Below are 24,577 nucleotides of genomic sequence, written 5' to 3'. Positions count from 1 at the left end.
CAATAAGTAATTAGTAAAAAGTTTATCAAAGCAGTAAAGCAGTCTTCTTTTGAATGCTTTCTAATTTAAGACAAATAATAAATCCAACCTTCTAATATTTTGGCACTTGTATCTGAGGAAAAATCTTCAGTCTCACTAAAACAAAAGAAAAAGAACGTTTCATTTGCTGTGCATTTAATGAATGAAGAAATTACTGGTTAAGCAAAAGAACAACCTGTCAGTTATTCTTCATATGGACGTAAACCTAGAGTAATTTGTCACCTAATTTCCAAATCAAATGAAAATGATTTCTAAATTAACTTTTTTTCCACTTTTAAAATTTTGGTTAAATACACATAACATAAAATTTTCCACCATAACCATTTTTAAGCGTACAGTTCTGTGCTTAAGTCCATTCACATTGTTGTGCAACCATTGCCACCATCTATTCTCCAGAACATTTTCATCTTCCCCAAAACTGACACTCTTCTACCCATTAAATATTTAATAGTGCATTATCCTCTCTCTCTATTCTCAGGAACTGCTGTTTTACTTTCTGCCTCTATGATTTGACTACCTGAGGTATCTCATATAAGTGGAATTATGCAATATCAGCCCTTTTGTGACTGACATGTCACTTAGCATAATGCCTTCAAGGTTCATATGTGTGTAGCATGTGTCAGAATTTCATTTTTAAGCCTTACTTACATTCTACTGAATGCATATACCACATTTTGCCTAACCATTCATTTATCGGTGACTCTTGGGTTGCTTCCATGATTTGGCTATTATTAATAATGCTGCTTATGAATATGAGAGTACCACTATCTGAGTCACTGTTTTCAATTCTTTTGGGTATATATCCTGACAATAGTTATCCTAATGAGTGTCAAATAGCATTTTATTGTGATTTTTATTTGCATTTCCCTAATGATTAGTGATGTTGAGCGTCGTTTCATGTACTTATTGCCCATTTGTATATTTTTTGAAGAAATATCTATTCAAATCCTTTGCCCAATTTTTAATCAGGTTGTTTGATTTTTTTATTGTTATTGAATTACAGGAGTTCTCTATATATTCTGGGTGGCAACCCTTAATTAGATATATGATTTGCAAGTATTTTCTCCTATTCTATGAGTTGACTTTTCACTCTGTCCTTTGAAGCACAAAAAATTGTAATTTTGGTGAAGTCCAGTATATCTAATTTTTGTCATTGTTGTTCTTTCTTGTGTTTTTAGTGTCATATCCAAGAAATTATTGCCAAATCCAATGCCATAAGCTTCCTCCCTCCCCCCCCCGCCCCGTTTTCTTATAAGAGGTCTATAGTTTTACTTAGGTCTTTTATTCATTTTGAGTTAATTTTCACATATGGTGTAAGGGAAGGGTCTAACTTCATTTTTGTGTGTGTGGTTAGTTTTCTCAACACCGTTTTAAGAATGTTCTTTTCCCATTAAGTGGCCTTGGCATGCTTATCAAAAATCATTTGGTCATAAATGAAAGATTTGTTTGTATGCTTTTTATTTTATTTAATTGCTTTTTATGTCTGTTTTTATGTCAGTACCATACTGTTTTCATTACCATGTCTTTGCAGTAAGTTCTTAAATCAGTAAGTCCAACTTTGTTCTTACTTTTCAAGATTGTTTTGGTTATTAGGAGTCCCTATATAAAATTTAGTAAGAATTTTTTATATAAAAATATTTTGGAATAAATATTTTCTGTATCTACAAAAAATGCCATCAAATGCAATTCTTATAAAATGCTGATCTGTAGAATACTGTGCAATACTGACATCTTAACAATAGTGAATCTTCCAATCCATGAATTATTAAATTATTTTTTTTAATTTGAGTATAACTGACACAGAATGTTACATTAGTTTCAGGTGTACAGCCCATAAGTTTACACATTATGCTATGTTTACGGCTATTGTAGTTACCATCTGCCCCCATACAATGCTATTAAAATATCAATGATTATATTCCTTATGCTGTGCCTTTTATTCCTGTGATTTATTCATTCCATAAGTCAAAGTCTGCAGCTCCCAGTCATCTTTACCCCCTCCCTTTTGACAAGCATCAGTTTGTTCTCTGTCTTGAATTTATAGGTCTAATTCTGCTTTTTGTTTATTCATATTTTTATTAGATTCTACTTATGAGTAAAAATAATACATTGTCTTTCTCAGTCTGACTTATTTCACTTAGCATAATCTTTCCATTAATTTTTGTCTCCTTCCTTTTCCTTCAGGAATGTTCACTTATAGTTTTTACTTTTCCTTTGGGATTGTTCATTGTCAGTACATAGAAATGTGATTGAGGGGCACCTGGGTGGTTCAGTCGGTTGAGCGTCCGACTTCAGCTCAGGTCATGATCTCGCAGTTCGTAAGTTTGAGCCCCACGTTGGGCTCTGTGCTGACAGCTTGGAGCCTGGAGCCTGCTTCAGATTCTGTGTCTCCCTCTCTCTGCCCCTTCCCAGCTCATGCTCTGTCTCTCTCTGTCTCTCAAAAATGAATAAACATTGGAAAAAAAAAAAAAAAAGAAATGTGATTGATTTTTCTATGTTGATTTGTATCCAACTTTGATGAATTCATTTACTCGTTTTTTTTTTTTTAATTTTAAATATTTATTTTTGAGAAAGTGAGAGAGAGAGAGAGAGAGAGAGAGAGAGAGAAAACAAGTGTGTGAAAGAATCTGAAGCAGGCTCCAAGCTCTGAGCTTTCAGCACAGAGCTGGACATGGGCCTCGGACCCACGAACTGTGAGATCATGATCTGAGCCAAAGTCAGACACTTAACTGACTGAGCCACCCAGCTGGCCCTGAATTCATTTACTCTAAAATTTTTGTTTCTTTTTGTATGGACTCTTTAGGGTTTTCTACATATAAGATAATGTTATCTGTGAACAGAGATCATTGTGTGTCTTATCTTCCAATTTAGATGCCTTTTATGTCTTTTTAAGTGCTCCGACTAGGACTTCCAGTATGTTGAATAGAAGTGGTAAGACTGGGCAATTTTGTTTCCAATCGTAGAAACTCCTTCAGGCTTCCACCCTAAGTAAAATATTAGTTCTAGGTTTTCCACATATGGCTATCATTACTTTGAAGTAATTTCCTTCTATTCCGAGTTTGTTGAGTGTTATCATGAAAAAGTATTGACTTTTGTTAAATGTTTTTTTCTGCATTAATTTAGATCAGAGATGTGTGTTCTTCATCTTGTTCTATGTTGTATTAAATGGGCTGATTTCTATATGTTGAACCTCCCTTGTATTTCTGGGATAAATCTCACTTGAGTCCTGGTGTAAAATGTTTTAATGTGCTGTTGCATTCTGTTTGCCAGGATTTTGCTAAAGATTTTTGCATCAATATTCAGCGGGGATGTTAATCTGTAGTTTTCTTGTAGTGCCTTTTTCTAGGTTTTGGTATCGAAGTAATGCTAGCCTCATGAGTTTGGAAATAGTCCCTTCTATCCAATTTTTTGACAAGAGTTTAAGGAGGATTGATGTTAATTCCCCCTTAAATGTTCGCTAGAATTCACCATTCACTAGTGAAACCATCTGGTCCTGAGATTTTCTCTGTTAGGTTTTTGATTACTGATTCAATCTCCTTACTAGTCTGTTCAGATTTTCTATTTTTTTTTTTTCATGATTCAGTTTCAGTGGTCATGTATTCCTGGGAATTTATCAATTTCCTCTCAGTTATCCAATTTGTTGGTGTATAATTGTTCATAATACTTACTTATAATCCTTTTTATTTCTGTAAAATAAAGTGTAATGTCCCTTTTTTCATTAATAGTTTTAGGTTTTTGAGTCTTCTATTTTTTTCCAGAGGCCATCTTGCAATAATTTTGTCAATTTTGTTGGTGGTTTTGAGGAACTAACTCTAGGTTTCACTGATTTTCTCTATTGTTTTTCTATTTTGTATTTTGCTTATCTCTGCTTTGTATTATTTTCTTCCTTATCCTAGTTTTGACTTTAGCTTGTTTTTCTTCTTTTATTTAAGATATAAAGATAAGTTATTGTTATAAGATCTTTATTAATGAATTTACACCTATAAATTTCCCTCTTAGAACTACTTTCACTCTATCCCATAAGTTTTAGTATATTGTTTTCATTTTCATTTGTCTCCAGTATTTTCCAATTTCCTGAGTGATTTCTTCTTTGACCCATTGGTTGTTTAAGAATGTATTGTTTTGGGCACCTGGGTGGCTCAATCGGTTAAGCATCCAACTTCCACTCAGGTCATGATCTCACAGTTTGTGAGTTCCAGCCCCGCATCCTGCTCTGTGCTGACAGCTCAGAGCCTGGAGCCTGCTTTGGATTCTGTGTTTCCCCTCTCTCTCTGCCCCTCCCCGAGTCACACTCTGTGTCTCTCTGTCTCAAAAATAAATTTTCCAGTTCTCCTGTTGCTGCTAAATTCTAAATTCATTCCATTGTGATTGAAAGGATACAGTGTATAATTTTAATATTTTACAATTTATGAACACTTGTTTTGTGATCGATATGTGGTATCCTGATCACCCAGCCTATGTTCTATGCTGGATAATGTTCCATGTACACTTGAGAAAAATATGCATTCTGCTGTTGTTGGGTGGAGTGTTCTGTATAGGTCTGTTAGTTCCAACGGATCTATAGTGTTGTTTTAGTCCTCCATATATTCCATCTGGATGTTCTGTCCACTATTACTGTTGTTTCTCTCTTCAAATTTGTCAGTGTTTGCTTCATCTATTTTGGAACTCTCAAGTTTGTTTCGTATATGTTTATATTAGTTATGTCTTCTTATTGAATGGACCCTTTTATCATTATAATAATGTTGTCTCTTGTTTTTCACTTAAAGTCCATTTTGTTTGATATTGGTATAGCTAACCTTGCACTCATTCGGTTTGTCTTTGCTTGGGGTATCTTTTCCCACCTGTGTGTATCTTTATTTCTAAAGTGAGTCTCTTATAAACAATATATACAGATCTTCTTTGACTTATGAAGGGGTTAGTCCTGAAAAACCCATTATAAGTTGAAAATATCATAAATAAAAAATGCACTTAATATACCTAAACTACTGAACATCATAGATTAGCCTAGTCTACCTTAAACATGCTGAAAAAACATTAGTATACAGTTGGGCAAAATTGTCTAACACAATGCATATTTTATAATAGAGTGTTAAATATTTCTTGTAATTTATTGAGTACTTAACTGAGAGTGAAAAACAGAATGATTATATGTGTACGGAATAGCTGTTCATATATTGGTTGTTTACTCTCATGATTGTGTGGGTGACTGGGAGTTGTGGCTCACTGCTTCTTCCCAGTATCACAAGAGAGTATTGTACAGTGTATTGCTAGCCTGAGAAGAGCTCAAAATTCAAAGTACAAGTTTTTACGGAATGGGTATTACTTTTGCACTATCAGCAAGTCAAAAAATCATAAGTTGCACCATCATAAGTTGGAGACTATCTGTAGTTGGATATTCTTTTTGAAGTTCCTTCTATTAATCTGTGTTTTTTTTAAGCATTTAGTCCATTTATACTAAATTACTGATAGGGAAGCACTACTTTTGTCATTTGGTTAGTTTTTTTCTGTATGTCTTATAGCTTTTTTATCCCTCATTTCCTTCACTGCTGCCTTCCTTTGTGGTAGTTGATATTTTGCAGATACACAGTTGGTTCCCTTTGCATTTTATTTCAGGAATAGTCTATAGATATCTTCTTTGTTGTTAGCATAGGGATTACATACAGAATCCTAAAATGATGTCAATTTGTCAATTGCATACAAAACTCTACTCCTTTTAGATTAACCCCCTTTCCTTCATGTTTTTGATGTCCCCAGTAATGTCTTTACATCTTTTGTACCCATCTGCAGAGGTTTATACTTATTTTTGGATTTATCTTTTAAATCTTGTAGAAAACACAGAGTGGAGTTATTAAGCAAAATGATAATACTGGTTTTTACATATATGTCCATGTATTTACCTTTGCTAGAGAATTTTATATTTTTATATGGCTTTGAGTCACTGTTTAGCATCTCTTACTTTCAACTTGAAGGACTTCTTTTAGGATTTCTTCTGTACCGTGTCTGGTGGTAATAAAATTCTTGTTTTTGTCTTTTTTATCTTATAATGTCTTTATTTCTCTTTAATTTATGAAGAGTATTTTTGCTAGTTATAGAGTTTTCATTTGATATTTTTCTTTCTTTCAGGCCTTTAAATATATCATTCACTGCCTTTTGACTTGCAAGTTTTCTTCTGAAAATTTCCCCGAGTGTTCTGTGGGGATTTCTTATAGACAATGACAAGTCATTTCTCTCTTGATGCTTTCAGGATTCCCTTTTTATCTTTGGCTCTTGGCACTTTGATTTCAATATGTCTTGGTTTCATCTCTGTATATCTATGCTACTTGGAGTTCATTAAGCTTATTGTATTTGTATACTCATGACATTTTGCAAATATGGGGAGGTTTTAAAGATCATTTCCTCAAATAATCACCCTGCCCTTTTCTCTCCTTCTTCTGGAAATCCCGTGATACATATATTGATATGTTTGATGGTATCCCATAGGTTCCTCAAGTTCTATTCACTTTAGTCTATCTTTTTTTGCTCCCCAGATTCCACAATTTCAAATGACTTGTGTTCATGTTCTCTTCTGTCTGAGTCTGCTCTTAAACCCATCTAGTGAAATTTAAATTCAGTTATACTTTTCAGCTCCAGAACTTCTCTTTGGTTCTTTTTTAGAAGTTATATTTCTGGGCTTTTTTTATTCTCATATTGCTCATATACTTCCCAATTTTCTTTAGTTCTTTGTGTTTTCCTATAACTTTTGAACATATTTAAGATAGTTATTTTAAAGTCTGTTGTATATGTCCAATTGTGTGCTTCTTCATGGACATTTTCTGGACATTTGTTTAGTTTCTTTAAATGGGACCTCTTTCCATGTTTCTTTGTATGTATAGTGAACTTATGTTGAAATTTAGGCATTTGAAGAAACAACTACCTCTCCCAGTTTTTAGAGATTGGTGTGGAAACCCTTTACTAATTAACAGGACTCAACCTTGAGAACAATCTGAGGCAGAACCTTAAGATTTTATATCTTTTCTCAGCATACATCCTTTTGGTCCTATGTATATGCTTTCTTTTTTCAATTTGTCTGATCTGGTTTTGTTTTTGGTTTTGGTTTATTTTTGCTTATTTTGAAAAATAATTTTATTTTATTTTGTTTCATCATGATAAATGTACTCTTTAATCCTCATCCCATATTATCCCCTTTTGGTAACCATTGGTTTGTTCTCTATAGTTAAGGGTATTTCTTGGTTTGTCTCTCTCTCTCTCTCTCTTTTTTTCCCATTTGCTTATTGGTTTTGCTTCTTAAATTACAGAGGTGAGCGAGATAATATGGTATTTGTCTTTCTCTGACTGGCTTATTTTGTTCAGCATCATACTTTCTAGTTCCGTTAATGTTATTGCATGTGTCTTTTTTTTTTTAATAAGCTCTAGACCCAAATGGGGCTCAAACTCACAAACCTGAGATCAAGAGTTGTATGCTCTAACAGTTGAGCCAGCCAGGCACCCCTGTTCATTTTATTGCAAATGGCAAGATTCCATTCTTTTTTATGGCTGAATAATATATGTGTGTGTATATATACATATATATGTGTATATATATATATATATATATATAAATATACACACACGTGTGTGTGTATATATACATATATATGTGTATATATATATAAATACACACACGTGTGTGTGTGTATATGCGTATATATATGTGTGTATATATGTGTGTGTGTGTGTGTGTGTGTACACACACACACACACACACACACACACCACCTTTTTTTTATCCACTCATCTATCAGTGGATACTTGGGCTGCTTCCACAGTTTGGCTACTGTAAACAATACTGCAATAAACATAGGGGTGCGTGTTTCCTTTGAGTTAGTGTTTCTGTATTTTTTGGGTAAATACCCAGTAGTTCAGTTCCTGGATTGTAGGGTAGTTCTATTTTTAATTTTTTGAGTAACCTCCATACAGTTTTCTACAATGGCTGCACCAATTTGCATTCCCACCAACAGTGCAAGAGGGTTCCTTTTTATCCACATCCTCACCAACACTTGTTTCTTGTGTTTTTGATTATAGCCATTCTGGCAGGTGTAAGGTGATATCTCATTGAGGTTTTTATTTGCATTTCCCTGATGATAAGTAATGTTGAACTTTTCATGTGTCTGTTGGCCTTCGGTATGTCTTCTTTGGAGAAATAAGTGTTCATGACTTCTGCCCATTTTTAATTTGCTTATTTATTTGTTTTTGGGTGTTGAGTTTTATAAGTTCTTTATATATTTTGGATACTGATCCATTATCTGACATGGCATTTGCAAATATCTTCTCCCATTCAGTAGGTTTCCATTTCGTTTTTTTGGTTGTTTCTTCTGCTGTGCAAAATGTTTTATTTTGATGTAGACACAATATTTATTTTTGCTTTTATTTCCCTTGCCTCAGAAGACATATCTAGAAAAAGGTTGCTATCACCAATGTCAGAGAGATTACTGCCTGTCCTCTCTTCAAGGATTTTTATGGTTTCAGGTCTCACACTTAGGTCTTTAATCCATTTTGGGCTTATTTTTGTGTATGGTGACAGAAAGTTGTTCAGTTTCTTTCTTTTGCATGTTGCTGTCCAATTTTCCCAACACTATTTGCTGAACAGACTGTCTTTTTTCCCATTGGATATTCATTTTTACTTTGTCAAAGATTAATCATATAATTGCAGGTTTATTTCTGGGTTTTCTGCTCTATTCTGTTGATCTATGTGTGCATTTTTATGTCAGTAACATACTGTTTTAATTACTACCACTTTGCAACATAACTTGAAATCTGGAATTGTGATATATTCAGTTTGTTTTTCTTTTTCAGTATTGCTTTGGCAATTTGAAGTCTTTTGTGGCTCTGTACAAATTTTAGGATGGTTTGTTTTAGCTCTGTGAAAAATGATGGTGGTGTTTTGATAGGGATTGAATTAAATTTGTAGATTGTTTTGGATAGCCCAGACATTCTAACAATATTTGTTCTTTCAACCCATGAGTATGGAATTCTTTTCCACTTCTTTGCATTACCTTAAATTTCTTTCATCAGTGTTTTATAGTTTTCAGAGTATAGGTCTTTCACTTCTTTGGTTAAGTTTATTCCAAGATATATTATTGTTTTTGGTGCAGTTGTAAATGGGATTGTTTTCTTAATTTCATTTTCTGCTGCTTCATTATTAGTATATAGGAATGCAACATATTTCTTCACATTGATTTTGTATCCTGCAACTTTACTGAATTCATTTATCAGTTCTAGTCTTTTCTTGGTGGAGTTTTGATGGTTTTCTATTTATAGGATCATGCCGTCTGCAAATAGTGACAGTTTTACTTCTTCCTTACCAATTTGGACTCCTTATATCTTTTTGTTGTCTAATTGCTATGACTAGGAGTTCCAGTAATTTGTTGAATAAAAGTGAAAGAGTGGATATGTTTGTCTTATTCCTGACCTTAGGGGGAAACACCCAGTTTTGCACCATGGAGTATGATGTTGGCTGTGGGTTTTTCATATAAGGCCTTTATTATGTTGAGATATGTTCCATCTAGACCTACTATGCAGAGTTTTTATCATGAATGTGTGTTGTACTTTGTCAAATGCTATTTCTGTATTGATTGAAGTGATCATGTGGTTCTTATCCTTTCTCTTATTGATGTGATGTATCATGTTGATGGCTTTGTGCATATTAAACCACCCTTGCGTCCTAGGAATAAATTCCACTTGACTGTGGTATATGATTTTTTACATTATTGTTGGATTTGTTTTGCTTGTATTTTCTTGGCGATTTTACATCACTATTCATGAGAGATATTAGCCTGTAGTTCCTTTCATTATGGTGTCTTTATCTGGTTTTAGTATCAGGCTGATGCTGGCCTCATGGAATGAATTTGGATGTTTACCTTCCTCTTGTATTTTTGGAATAGTTTAACAAGAATGTGTATTAACGCTTCTTAAATGTTTGTAGAATTTGCCTGCGAAGCTACCTGGTCCTGGGTTTTTGTTTTGGGGGAGGTTTTTTTTTTTTTTATTTTATTATTACTGATTCAGTTTCATTGCTAGTGATTGGTCTGTTCAAATTTTCTATTTCTTCCTGCTTTAGTTTTGGTAGGCTATATGTTTCTAGGAATTTATCCATTTCTTCTAAGTTGTCCAAGTTTTGGCATTTAGGTTTTCATAATATTCTGTTAAAATTGTTTGTATTTATGTAGTGTTGGTTGTTATTTTTCCGCTTTCATTATTAATTTTGTTTCTTTGGGATATCTTTTTTTAAATGAATCTTCCTAGAGGTTATGATCTTTTCTTTTTTTAAAAATATGTATTTATTTTTGAAAGAGAGAGACAGAGTGTGAGTGGGAGAGGGGCAGTGAGAGAGGGAGACAGAACCTAAAGCAGGCACCAAGCTCTGAGCTGTCAGCACAGACTGATGTGTGACTTGAAATCATGGACCACAATATCATGACCTGAGCTGAAATCAGATGCTTAACCAACTGAGCCATCAAGGCACTCCTCTTGATCTTTACAAAGAACAAGCTCCTGGTTTCATTGAACTACTCTTTTTTCTTTCTTTTCTTTTCTTTCTTTCTTTTTTTTTTAAATATGAAATTTATTCTCAAATTGGTTTCCATACAACACCCAGTGCTCATTCCAACAGGTGCCCTCCTCAATACTTATCACCCACCCTCCCCTCCCTCCCACACCCCCCATAAACCCTCAGTTTGTTCTCAGTTTTTAAGAGTCTCTTATGATTTGGCCCCCTCCCTCTCTAACCTCTTTTTTTTCCATTCCCCTCCCCCATGGTCTTCTGTGAAGTTTCTTAGGATCCACATAAGACCATATTTCATTCTTTCTCATTGCCACGTAGTATTCCATTGTGTATATAAACCACAATTTCTTTATCCATTCATCAGTTGATGGACATTTAGGCTCTTTCCATAATTTGGCTATTGTTGAAAATGCTGCTATAAACATTGGGGTACAAGTGCCCTGATGCATCAGCACTCCTGTATCCCTTGGGTAAATTCCTAGCAGTGCTATTGCTGGGTCATAGGGTAGATCTATTTCTAATTTTTTGAGGAATCTCCACACTGTTTTCCAGAGTGGCTGCACCAGTTTGCATTCCCAGCAACAGTGCAAGACGGTTCCTGTTTCTTCACATCCTCGCCAGCATCTATAGTTCTCCTGATTTGTTCATTTTAGCCACTCTGACAGGCATGAGGTGATATCTCAGTGTGGTTTTGATTTGTATTTCCCTGATAAGGAGTGACGTTGAGATCTTTTCATGTGCCTGTTGGCCATCTGGAAGTCTTCTTTAGAGAAGTGTCTATTCATGTTTTCTGCCCATTTCTTCACTGGATTATTTGTTTTTTGGGTGTGGAGTTTGGTGTGCTCTTTATAGATTTTGGATACTAGCCCTTTGTTCGATATGTCATTTGCAAATATCTTTGCCCATTCCATTGGTTGCCTTTTAGTTTTGTTGATTGTTTCCTTTGCAGTGCAGAAGCTTTTTATCTTCATGAGGTCCCAATAGTTCATTTTTGCTTTTAATTCCCTTGCCTTTGGAGATGTGTCAAGTAAGAAATTGCTGTGGCTGAGGTCACAGAGGTTTTCTCCTGCTTTCTCCTCTAGGGTTTTGATGGTTTCTTGTCTCACATTCAGGTCCTTTATCCATTTTGAGTTTATTGAACGCAAACTCCATTGAGTTTATTGAATGGTGTAAGAAAGTGATCTAGTTTCATCCTTCTGCATGTTGCTGTCCAGTTCTCCTAGCACCATTTGTTAAAGACACTGTCTTTTTTCCATTGGATATTCTTTCCTGCTTTGTCAAAGATTAGTTGGCCATATGTTTGTGGGTCTAGTTCTGGGGTTTCTATTCTGTTCCATTGGTCTATGTGTCTGTTTTTGTGCCAATACCATGCTGTCTTGATGATTACAGCTTTGTAGTAGAGGTTAAAGTCTGGGATTGTGATGCCTTCTGCTTTGGTCTTCTTCAAAATTACTTTCGCTACTTGGGTTCTTTTGTGGTTCCATATAAATTTTAGGATTGCTTGTTCTAGTTTCGAGAAGAATGCTGGTGCAATTTTGATTGGGATTGCATTGAATGTGTAGATTGCTTTGGGTAGTATTGACATTTTAACAATACTTATTCTTCCAATCCATGAGCACAGAATGTTTTTCCATTTCTTTATATCTTCTTCAATTTCCTTCATAAACTTTGTATAGTTTTCAGCATACAGATCTTTCACATCTTTGGTTAGGTTTATCCCTAGGTATTTTATGCTTCTCGGTGCAATTGTGACTGGGATCAGTTTCTTTATTTGTCTTTCTGTTGCTTCATTATTAGTGTATAAGAATGAAACTGATTTCTGTACATTAATTTTGTATCCTGTGACTTTGCTGAATTCATGTATCAGTCTAGCACACTTTTGGTGGAGTCTATCAGGTTTTCCATGTATAATATCATGTCATCTGCAAAAAGCGAAAGCTTGACTTCATCTTTGCCAATTTGGATGCCTTTGATTTCCTTTTGTTGTCTGATTGCTGATGCTAGAACTTCCAGCACTATGTTAAACAACAGTGGTGAGAGTGGACATCCCTGTCGTGATCCTGATCTCAGGGAAAAAGCTCTCAGTTTTTCCCCATTGAGGATGATATTGGCTGTGGCCTTTTCATAAATGGCTTTTATGATGTTTAAGTATGTTCCTTCTATCCCAACTTTCTCGAGTGATTTTATTAAGAAAAGATGCTGAATTTTGTCAAATGCTTTTTCTGCATCGATTGACAGGATGATATGGTTCTTATCTTTTCTTTTATTAATGTGATGTATCACGTTGATTGATTTGCGAATGTTGAACCAGCCCTGCAGCCCAGGAATGAATCCCACTTGATCATGGTGTAGAATTCTTTTTATATGCTGTTGAATTTGATTTGCTAGTATCTTATTGAGAATTTTTGCATCCATATTCATCAGGGGTATTGGTCTGTAGTTCTCTTCTTTTACTGGGTCTCTGTCTGGTTTCGGAATCAAAGTAATACTGGCTTCATAGAATGAGTCTGGAAGTTTTCCTTCCCTTTCTATTTTTTGGAACAGCTTGAGAAGGATAGGTATTATCTCTGCTTTAAATATCTGGTAGAATTCCCCTGGGAAGCCATCTGGTCCTGGACTCATTTGTTGGGAGGTTTTTGATATATGATTCAATTTCTTCCCTGGTTATGGGTCTGTTTGTTTTCTATTTCTTCATGTTTGAGTTTTGGAAGTGTGTGGTTGCTTAGGAATTTGTCCATTTCTTCCAGGTTGTCCAATTTGTTGGCATATAATTTTTCATAGTATTCCCTGATAATTGTTTGTATCTCTGAGGGATTGGTTGTAATCATTCCATTTTCATTCATGATTTTATCTATTTGGGTCATCTCCCTTTTCTTTTTGAGAAGCCTGGCTAGAGGTTTGTCAATTTTGTTTATTTTTTCAAAAAACCAACTCTTGGTTTCGTTGATCTGCTCTACAGTTTTTTTAGATTCTGTATTGTTTATTTCTGCTCTGATCTTTATTATTTCTCTTCTTCTGCTGGGTTTAGGCTGCCTTTGCTGTTCTGCTTCTAGTTCCTTTAGGTGTGCTGTTAGATTTTGTATTTCGGATATTTCTTGTTTCTTGAGATAGGCCTGGATTGCAATGTATTTTCCTCTCAGGACTGCCTTCGCTGCATCCCAAAGCATTTGGATTGCTGTATATTCATTTTCATTTGTTTCTGTATATTTTTTCATTTCTTCTCTAATTGCCTGGTTGACCCATTCATTCTTTTTTTAAAAAAATTTTTTTTTCAACGTTTATTTATTTTTGGGACAGAGAGAGACAGAGCATGAACAGGGGAGGGGCAGAGAGAGGGAGACATAGAATCGGAAACAGCCTCCAGGCTCTGAGCCATCAGCCCAGAGCCTGACGCGGGGCTCGAACTCACGGACCGCGAGATCGTGACCTGGCTGAAGCCGGACGCTTAACCGACTGCGCCACCCAGGCGCCCCGACCCATTCATTCTTTAGTAGGGTGTTGTTTAACCTCCATGCTTTTGGAGGTTTTCCAGACTTTTTCCTGTGGTGGATTTCAAGCTTCATAGAATTGTGGTCTGAAAGTATGCATGGTATGATCTCAATTCTTTTATACTTATGAAGAGCTGTTTTGTGACCCAATATGTGATCTGTCTTGGAGAATGTTCCATATGCACTTGAGAAGAAAGTATATTCTGTTGCTTTGGGATGCAGAGTTTTAAATATATCTGTTAAGTCCATCCGATCCATTGTATCGTTCAGGGGCCTTGTTTGTTTATTGAACCTGTGTCTAAATGATCTGTCCATTGTTGTAAGTGGAGTATTAATGTCCCCTTTAATTACCACATTCTTATCAATAAGATTGCTTACATTTGTGACTGCTTTACATATCTGGGGGCTCCTGTATTCAGTGCATAGACATTTATAATTGTTAACTCTTCCTGATGGATAGACCCTGTGATTATTATATAATGCCCTTCTTCATCTCTTGTTACAGCCTTCAATTTAAAGTCTAGTTTGTCTGATATAAGTATGGCTACTCCAGCTTTCTTTTGACTTCCAGTGGCATGATAAATAGTTCTCCATCCCCTCACTCTCAATCTGAAGGTGTCCTCAGGTCTAAAATGAGTCTCTTGTAGACAGCAAATAGATGGGTCTTGTTTTTTTATCCATTCTGATACCCTATGTCTTTTGGTTGGCGCATTTAGTTCATTTACATTCAGTGTTATATTGAAAGATATGGGTTTAGAGTCATTGTGATGTCTGTAGTTTTCATGCTTGTAGTGATGTCTCTGGTACTTTGTGGTCCTTGCAACATTTCACTCACAAAATCCAGCTTAGGATCTTTTGTAGGGCTGGTTTAGTGGTGATGAATTCTTTCAGTTTTTGTTTGTTTTGGAAGACTTTTATCTCTCCTTCTATTCTGAATGACAGACTTGCTGGATAAAGGATTCTCGGCTACATATTTTTTTCTGTTCATCACGTTGAAGATTTCCTGCCATTCCTTTCTGGCCTGCCAAGTTTTAGTAGATAGGTCTGCCACTAGTCTTATTGGTCTCCCTTTATAGGTTAGAGCGTGTTTATTCCTAGCTGCTTTCAGAGTTTTCTCTTTATCTTTGTATTTTGCCAGTTTCACTATGATATGTCGAGAAGAAAATCGATTCAAGTTACATCTGAAGGGAGTTCTCTGTGCCTCTTGGATTTCAATGCCTTTTTCCTTCCCCAGATCAGGGAAGTTCTCAGCTATGATTTGTTCAAGTACATCTTCAGCCCCTTTCTCTCTCTTCCTCTTCTGGAATTCCTATTATACGGATATTGTTCTGTTTCACTGCATCACTTAGTTCTCTAATTCTCCCCTCATACTCCTGGATTTTTTTATCTTTTTTTCAGCCCCTTCTTTTCCCATAATTTTATTTCCTAATTCACCTATTCTCTCCTCTGCCTCTTCAATCCGAGCTGTGGTCACCTCCATTTTATTTTGCACCTCATTTATAACATTTTTTAACTCCTCATGACTATTTCTTAGTCCCTTGATCTCTGTAGCAATAGATTCTCTGCTGTCCTCTATACTTTTTTCAAGCCCAGCCATTAATTTTATGACTATCATTCTAAATTCTTGTTCTGTTATATTGCTTAAATTGTTTTTGATCAATTCATTAGCTGTTGCTACTTCCAGCAGTTTCTTTTGAAGAGAATTCTTCCATTTTGTCATTTTGGATAGTCCCTGGGGTGGCGTGGAACTGCAGGGCACTTCCTCTGTGCTCTCTGGAGTAACTTGCCTTGGTGGGCGGGGCTGCAGTCAGACCTGATGTCTGTCCCCAGCCCAGCGCTGGGGACACAGTCAGACTGGTGTGTACCTTATCTTTCCCTCTCCCAGGGGCAGGACTTACTGTGGAGTGCTGTGTCCCCTGTCTGGGCTACTTGCACACTGCCAGGCTTGTGGTGCTGCTTTCATGGGGTCTGGCGTATTAGCCGGAATGGATCCGCAAGGTGCACAAGGGCGGGAGGGGTAGGTTTAGCTTGCTTTGCCATTGGTGGTCCCCTGCAGGAGAGGCCCTGCAGCACCAGGGAGGGAGGCCGACCAGTCAGAGGGATAGATCCACAGAAGTACAGCGTTGGGTGTTTGTGAAGTGCAAGCAAGTTTGGTGATGGGAACTGGTTCCCTTTAGGATTTTGCCTGGGGGATGGGTGAGGGAGATGGGCAAGGGAGATGGCGCTGGCCAGCGCCTTTGTCCCTGAGGAGCTGAGCTCTGTCTTCCAGGGCTCAACACCTCTCCCTCCTGGTGTCCTTTCACTCTCCCGCTCTCTGAGCAGAGCTGTTGACTTATAACATTCCAGATGTTAAGTCCCGCTGGCTGTCAGAACTCACTCCGTCCGGCCCTTCCACTTTGCAAGTCAGACTTGGGGGCTCTGCCTTGCCTGGCGGGCTGCCCATCCACCCCCACCCCCACGCCAGCTCCCTCCCACCAGTCTGTGTAGCGCACACCACCTCCGCCCTTCCTGGCCTCTTCCATGGGCCTCTTGTCTACGTTTGGCTCTGGAGAGTCCGTTCTGCTAGTCTTCTGGCAGTTTTCTAGGTTATTTAGGCAGATGTGGGTGGAATCTAAGTGATCAGCAGGACGAGGTGAGCCCAGTGTCTCCTACTTCTTTCTTTCTGCCATCTTCTCTCCTCCTACTTCTTTCTTTCTTTCTTTTTCTTTCTTTCTTCTCTCTCTCTTTCTCTCTCTTTATTTCCTTCTTTCTTTCTTTGTTTCTATATCATTTATTTTGGCTCTAAACTTTATTATTTCCTTCCTTCTATTAAGGTTAGGTTGTTTATTTGAGATATTCCTTGTTTCTTTTTTTTTTTAATTTTTTTTTTTTTCAACGTTTATTTCTGGGACAGAGAGAGACAGAGCATGAACGGGGGAGGGGCAGAGAGAGAGGGAGACACAGAATCAGGAACAGGCTCCAGGCTCTGAGCCATTAGCCCAGAGCCTGACGCGGGGCTCGAACTCACGGACCGCGAGATCGTGACCTGGCTGAAGTCGGACCCTTAACCGACTGCGCCACCCAGGCGCCCCGAGATATTCCTTGTTTCTTAAGGGAGGTCTGTGTTGTGACCAACTTCCCTGTTAGAACTACTTTTGCTGCATCCCAAATTTTTGGACCATTTTGTCTTCATTTTCATTTGTTTCCATGTAATTTGTAATTTCTTCTTTGATTTCTTGGTTCACCCATTCATTGTTTAATAGCATATTATTTAACTTCCATATTTGTGGTTTTTCTAGATTTTTTTCTTGTGTTTCATAGTGTTTCATAGTGTTGTGGTCAGAAAAGATGCATGGTATGACTTTGATTTTTTTTAATTTGTTGACACTTGTTTTGTGGCCTAATATGTGATATATTCTGGAAAATGCTCTGTGTATACTTGAAAGGAATGTGTATTATTTTGCTGTTTTAGGATGGAATGTTCTGAATATGTCTGTTAAATCCATCTGGTCCAGTGTGTTATTCAAAGCTATTGTTTCCTCACTGCTTTTTGGTTTGGATGCTCTGTCCACTGATGTAAGTGGGGTGTTAAAGTCCTTATCTCTTTTATGTTTGTTATTAACTGTTTTATGTATTTGAGTGTTTTCATGTTGGGCGTATAAATATTTACAATTGTTATATCCTCTTGTTGGATTGTTGCCTTTCTTATAATGTCTTTGTCTCTTGTTGTCTTTGTTTTAAAGTCTACTTTGTCAACTATAAGTATTGCTACCCCAGGTTTCTTTTGGCATCCATTTGCATGACAGGTGTTTCTCCATCCCCTCACTTTCAGTCTACTGATGTCTTTTTTTGAAGTGTCTTGTAGGCAGCATATAGATGGGTCTTATTTTTAAATTCATCCTGACACCCTATATGTTTTGATTGGAGCATTTAGTCCATTTACATTCAGAGTAATTATTGATACTTATTTATTGCCACTTTTTTATTTGTTTTGTGGTTGTTTCTATATATTTTCTCTGATACTTTCTTCTTTTGCTCTCTTTTATGGTTTGTTGGCTTTCTTTAGTGATACACTTGGATACGCTTCTCTTTTTTCTTTACATATGTATTACTGGTTTTTGATTTATGGTTACCATTAGGTTTGTATAGGACATCTTATGTATAGAGCAGTCTATATTAAGTTGATGGTGGCTTATGTTTAAATCTAATTTTTACTCCTTTCCCTCCCATGTTTTAGATATATGGTATCATATTTCATATCTTTTTATTTTTGAATCCCTTGACTGATTTTTACAGAAATATTTACTTTTACTTCTTTTGTGTTTTTTACTTTTCCTAGTCTCACTTATTGTCTTCCTTTCCACTCCAGGTGTCCTTTTTAATATTTCTTGTAAGGTTGGGTTAGTGGTCACGAGTTCCTTTAGTTTTTGTTTGTGTGAGAAACTCTTCATTCCTCCTTCTATTCTGAATGATAGCCTTGCTGGATAGAGTGTTCTTGGTTGCAGATGTTTCCCTATCAGCATTTTGAATATATCATGCCACTTCCTTCTGGCCTGCAAAGTTTCTGCTGAAAAATTCACTGATAACATTATGAAGTTCCCCCTTGTATATAACTGTCTTCTTTTGCTGCTTTAAAATGTTTTTATCACAATTTTTACCATTTTAATTGCTCTGTCTTGGTATGGACCTCCTTGGGTTGAATTGTGGGGGAATCTCTGTGACTCTTGGATCTGGTTATATGTTTCTTTCCCCAAATTTGGGAAGTTTTCAGCTATATTTCTTCAAATAAATTTTCTGCCCCCTTATCTTTTTCTTCTTCTGAGATCTCTATAATGCAGATGTTATTATACTTGATACTTTCTTAAGTATCAAGTAATCAGTGACTGAGTTCCCTGAGATAATTCTCAGTTTGTGTAATTTTCTTTCTTCTCTTTTTGACAGCTTGATTTCCATTACTCTGTCTTCCAGGTCATTAATTTGTCACATGTGACTAGGTCTGTTTCTATGTGTTAGAAAAGTTAGCCACTCCTTGCTCTTTAATAATCATAGCCTTTTGGAGAAGATGTCCTGTAGTGCCCTGTAGTGCAGTATCCTTGTTCCCCAGGGCCTGGCATTTCAGGGAGTATCTCTTATGTGTATTGCGTGTGCTCTGCTCTTGAGTCTTGGCCTCTTTTTCCTTCAGTCCAATTGTTTGCGGAGGCTGTCTTTGCCTATTGTGGGCAGCAAGATGTGCAATGGTCTGCTTGCAAAATGAGACCTGCCCCTGCTACTGCTGGAACTGAGGTCCTGCAAAATTTGAGAGGTCAAATAATGTGGTATTTACAGGGTTTGTGCTGGTCTTCTGGGGAAGGGGCCTGCAGTGCTGAGACTGAGGTTAGCATGACTGGGAAGGGTGGATCTGCTGAAGTATGGGGGGGGGTGCTTGGTGCAAGCAAGTTAGGTAAGAACTGCTGTGTTGTTTCCTGAAGGTGGCCCTTGTTTGTGCTGGGGGGAAGGGGAGGGAAATGGCACCTGCTAGCTCCTTTGTTCTTGAAGGGGCCTACCCAAGATCCTTGTGTCTCTGGGCTGTGCTCTGACAAGAGCAGATCATTCTCTCCCCTGTCTGCCCCCTGAATTTTTCAAAATGCTGGTTCTATGCTGTATCTGCATGGGCTGTTTGTCATGCTGTCTCTTTTAGGGCAAGGATGCCACTTCCTAACACCTTCTGAGCTCTATCATAGCCAAGCCTGCTGATTTTTAAAATTCCAGACTTTAAGTCCTGCTAGTTTTAAGAACTCATGAAATTTGACTCCTCTTAGTCTCAAAGGCAAATATTACAGAGATTCATTCTCCTCATTTGTTGGCTTCCCTGTGTGAAAGTCTGTATTCTGCCCTTCCAGGTGCCACCAGTTCCCTCCCTATCACAGAAGCCCATGGTCTGTTTTGTTCGCACACCATGTTTTTACCCTTTCTACCTTATTGATGACGCCTCTTCCTTGCCTTTAGTTATGGAGTTTCTTGTACCAGTCTTCCTGGTTTAATTATGGCTGGCATGGGTGTTATCTAGTTGTATCCATGGGACAAGATGAGCTTAGGTTCCTCCTAATCTGCCATCTTCTCAGCTGAACTCCCTCTGTCTGATCTGCTTTTAAACATTTTACTTTCCAAGAATGCTTCCCATCATGCTTCTTCTCAGGGCCTTTAATATTCATTACATCCCCCTGCCTGTAAGCTCTTACTCTCAGGTGCATCTGCAGTCCCTGTGATTTTCATGCACTGTGGCACCCATCAGCTGCCTTCTGTGATTTCAGGCATGGATCCAAACTGTGCCACTGTCTCAGTCTATTTAGGTGAGACAGAAACATTCCCTCAGGCACCCGACAGGTAGGCCAGAACAATGCAAACAAGTTCCAGTCTGCTCTTTCCAACCCAAGGGAGGGAACTGAGAATTGAGCCATTTCTTCCCAACTGTGTCTTGTCACATTGCAGAGAGGATTGGGCAAAGACAAAGAAAAATCTGTGGAATTTCCTACTGGTTTGAATATGCCTTTTCCTTGATGAGACATTCACTTGGTTGCTGCAGATATTTGACTGCTTGTCAGAGCTCGTATAAAGTTGTTTTATCAGTATGTAGTTGTTTTTTTTTGTTTGTCTTCCTGAGGAAATAAGGGACTGCAGTTTCTTGGTCTGCCATCTTGCTCTAAATTTACATTTATTTGATGTTATCTGTGCCTTCTGTCTTCATCATTAAAATAAACAGTAGAGAGGTGCCTGCATTACTAGTGTATTTTAAAACAACCATTATGCAGGAAAAAGAGGCAATGATGGGCCAGGAATAGATGTCACAAAAATGGTGTCACTGTTGAAAATAAACAGTTCCTTTATGGTATGTGGAAAGAACTGTAACCAGGCAAGTTTTTCTTCTTATACCTATTGCATCTCCTATAGTCTTATAAACTTAAGAACAATGTTGAAGAAATTTGAGCTCTTCTAGATACAGTTATTAGATTTCAAATCTACAGTATACTTTTCTCTGTCCTCTATAATTGCCACATACTCCAGACTTTGCCTCTATAGTCGTCCAAACCTGAATTGTCTTTTCATGTAAATGCTTTCTATCCTTAGAGGATGACATCAAACTCCATTGTTTTTTAGTGTTCATCTATGAACCGTCTACCTTACACTGCTCCCTTTCATCTTTGAATCGTTCCTACAGGCAGTTATATACACTGGAACATTTAATTCATGAAGAGAGTTGAACAGGAACCCTTTGGGCTGATAGTGCAGATACTGTTATGCCTGTCTCCCAGGGTAAAAAAAAAAAAAAAATATATATATATATATATATATATATATATATATATATATATATATACACACACACATATATATATGCAAATTCTTGATCCAAAATACTGCTATACAAGAAAAAAAATGTACAAACCAGGTAACTATAAATTAGGGATCAGGTAGAAGGGGGAATGCCTCAGGAAGTCTTCACAGTGGGAGGCTATAGGTGGGAAGAATATGAAGGAATGAAGGAAAGTCTAAGGCTGAATACTGCCCAACCATAGTTTTACCAGGGGCCTCATTCTTCCAATAAGTAATACTTTCATCTCAAACTTCTGTTTTTATATTGCTTAAATTTCACATACCTGGAAGATGAAATCAGATCTTCTAGGTTATATGAAGATGAACTCATAATTCTGTGTATGAAGTGATGTGTTGGTTCAGTAGTAAGATTCCTTTCTTCTTTCTGGAAAAGTGAAAAACATTTATCACATAGAGATTGACATGTACTTTCTCACCTTATTGGCATATTTTAAACTCTAGTCTACACTACAATGAAAAAAATATCTAGAAATCACTTAAAAGATGGATGAACCCCATGATTCTCATTAAAAGATCTCTTTCCAATATGTATTTTTTGGGGAATGACTTAGTGAGGATGATCTATTATGATATGGGAGTTTGAATAGATTTTAAATTTCAGATTGTTTGAAGAATATAGTTTTCCATTTCTGCACTTTACAAATATTTTAAATCATACCTTACCGACTTCAAAAAGGAAAAGAAAAGAGACATAACTCTGTTCAATTCAGATGCTTTTCAGATCAATTATCTTAACATGTACTCTGATCTATTTGTTGGGAAGTCATGTGTGATTTCATGACCATATTTTTTACGAGAATATCATTATTGTGATTTTTCTTAAAATCTCAAAAAAAGCGAATATTGAGATTATTGTTCATATAATCCATTTTGAATTTTGCTATATACAATTTGCTATACATTTGCTATATACAATTATGCTATATGCTATAACATTTCTTTGGCTACCTATAAAGCCAGCATTTCTGAATATGAGGCTCAAGAAAACTATTCTGCAGACTGCATCAGGTCATGAAATCACACATAGCTTCCCAACAAATAGATCAAAATTTGTGTGAAGATAATTTACTTGTTAAGCTTCTGAATTGAACACAGTTGTATTTCTTTTCTTTTTCTCTGGCTCATCTCAGCTTCTGTATTTACACATGAATCATGTTAATTGGATAATCAATAGAGTTGTCTCACCAGGAAATCCCAAATCATACAAAGTTTACAAAAACATGTTTTGGTACTAATTATTGGACATGGCCAACCCCCTATGATCACTGAAGTTGAGGCTGTCATTTCAGAGTTATGATTCCAGGGACAAGAGCTATGCCCCACGATAATGGTGGAGTTTATGGGCTGATTACAAGGATGATACTTAAAATATTTTGATTAGCCTGTTCATTTTGGGCATGTTGGCTAAGTAACTTTTAAGAAAAAAGTTGGCTATGTAGCTTGCCCAAAGGAAACATAGCTATTAAAGGAGAGTCAGGAATCAAACCCAGACAATTTGAATTTGTATGGATCTTTTTTTCACTTCCTCCTATGTTGACCCAATCTAGTCCTATCCTACTTGCGTAAGTCTTCTTACACAAAATGTTCAATTGTGGCTGTTATTTACCAGCCAAAATAACAAAAAGGACTGGAATCGATTAAATGATATATTTAAATAAGTAGCTTGCATTTCTTTTCAGTGGTTTTCATTTTCTGTTCTCCTTGGGCTTCTAACTAATCTAGGCCTCTTTCAATTATCTGCTTTCCCTCAGTTGAGTTTCATGGTTTCATCTGTTAATAATTCTGTTATACTGTAATTAATACCAGGCTTGGGAAGAGACTGGAACCATGTAAGTATTCTTTACTGCCTAATTAAGATACATTCATGGACAGAATATCTGAAGATCTCTATTCTTTGCATAGATAACTGGTCACTGACAGTTATGTTTCTCATTCACCTTACTCTGTGGCTTTTTCTTCCAAGAGTCTGTTTCAGTCATGGCTGTTGAGCACGTGGCCATGTCAAACTCAGCAATGGTTCTTTTAACTTTTCTCCCCTTAAGTTCTATTATATGATTTGAGGTTCCTTCAGTACTTTCAATATTTGCACTGGATGTGGACTGACAACATTTTCTTAAAGAAAAAAAATTTTTCAGGGTGTTTGTGCTTAGTGTTGGCTTGGGAGAAACAACTTTGCTTCCTACTGGCTTCATGGCTTCTTTCACTTGGTCTTCAAATTGCTCTCTGAAGTATTCTTCTTTTACAACCTCTCTTAAAACAACTTCATCTTCAGACATTAGTCCCTTTTCTATGATACTTTCTGAATCTTCTTGATCAATATCATGAGCTACTAACCGAATGATCAGATCTTTTTTGGTCTGAACATCCTTTAAAAGCTCTACCTTGGTGATATCAGGCTTTCTTATATTCTGAAATGAATTTCTGCAAACAGCCTGGAATTGAAGGTACAATGAATATTAAAAACCAATGCTTCATTCACTCTTTCTGTGGTTCTATTGTAATATAGCTATTTTAATATGATTTATAGTTTCAATTTAAGTAGTATTATCTTTCAATGCCACTACTTGTATAAAGAAGAAACAAATGAAAGTTATAAAAAATATTTGTCAGTATCTAGCATTTTTTTAATATTCCAGAGATCATATTAATCTGCCAGAATTTACTCCCAAGTATAGAGGAATGTCTAACATAGGTTTCCTTCTAGTCTTTTTCTTTTTCTTTCTTTCCTTCTATTTATTTATTTATTTAGCTTAAATTTTATATTTTGTTGCATCATAATTTACTTTTTGTTTTTTCATTGACTTTGAAAGTTTGGGGACAGAAGTAGACACTATAATCCACTTTTCTAAAATTCTACATAGGCAGTCATAGAGAATCTAAATGTACATATTTGTAATAAAAAAGCACGGTATTGTCTGATATTGGCTTTTTAAAACGATGAATAACCAAACTTGTGAAGGTCTTTGACTCCTCCATCCCTGTTCTTCCACTCCTGATCTTGGTTATATTTTCCAAAAGAATCTTCACAACATAACTCTTAATGTTTTTCTTAGCCTCCCAAGTCAAGTCAATGGAAAACTTTCCATTTTCAATGTTTAAGGACAGATCAAAGACAATGATAATTAAATAACAGAATTTCTCTAATTTCTGTAGCCTTTGA

The 24,577-nt window shown here is 36.4% G+C and overlaps 1 protein-coding gene across 3 annotated transcripts in view; it reads right to left on the bottom strand.

Moving 5' to 3' along the window:
- The window catches only part of FSIP2 (fibrous sheath interacting protein 2), a 104,674-nt gene that overhangs the window by 10,299 nt on the left and 69,798 nt on the right, over positions 1 to 24,577 (bottom strand). For 2 of the 3 annotated variants that reach the window (XM_086719105.1, XM_086719106.1), the window contains 3 exons: positions 23,355 to 23,849; positions 21,681 to 21,781; positions 89 to 135 (listed from right to left, as the gene is read on the bottom strand). In XM_086719105.1, coding sequence (XP_086575231.1) covers positions 89 to 135; positions 21,681 to 21,781; positions 23,355 to 23,849 — 643 coding nt within the window. The remainder of the gene's footprint in view (positions 1 to 88; positions 136 to 21,680; positions 21,782 to 23,354; positions 23,850 to 24,577) is intronic. The other variant, XM_086719107.1, reaches the window with a different exon arrangement.

This window comes from Puma concolor, chromosome C1 (genome assembly GCF_028749965.1).
Source record: "Puma concolor isolate L17-30 chromosome C1, mPumCon1.1.hap2, whole genome shotgun sequence".
Lineage (NCBI taxonomy): Eukaryota > Metazoa > Chordata > Mammalia > Carnivora > Felidae > Puma > Puma concolor.
Note: the sequence above shows the minus strand (reverse complement) of the source record. Positions and strands in the feature narration are given on the sequence as shown.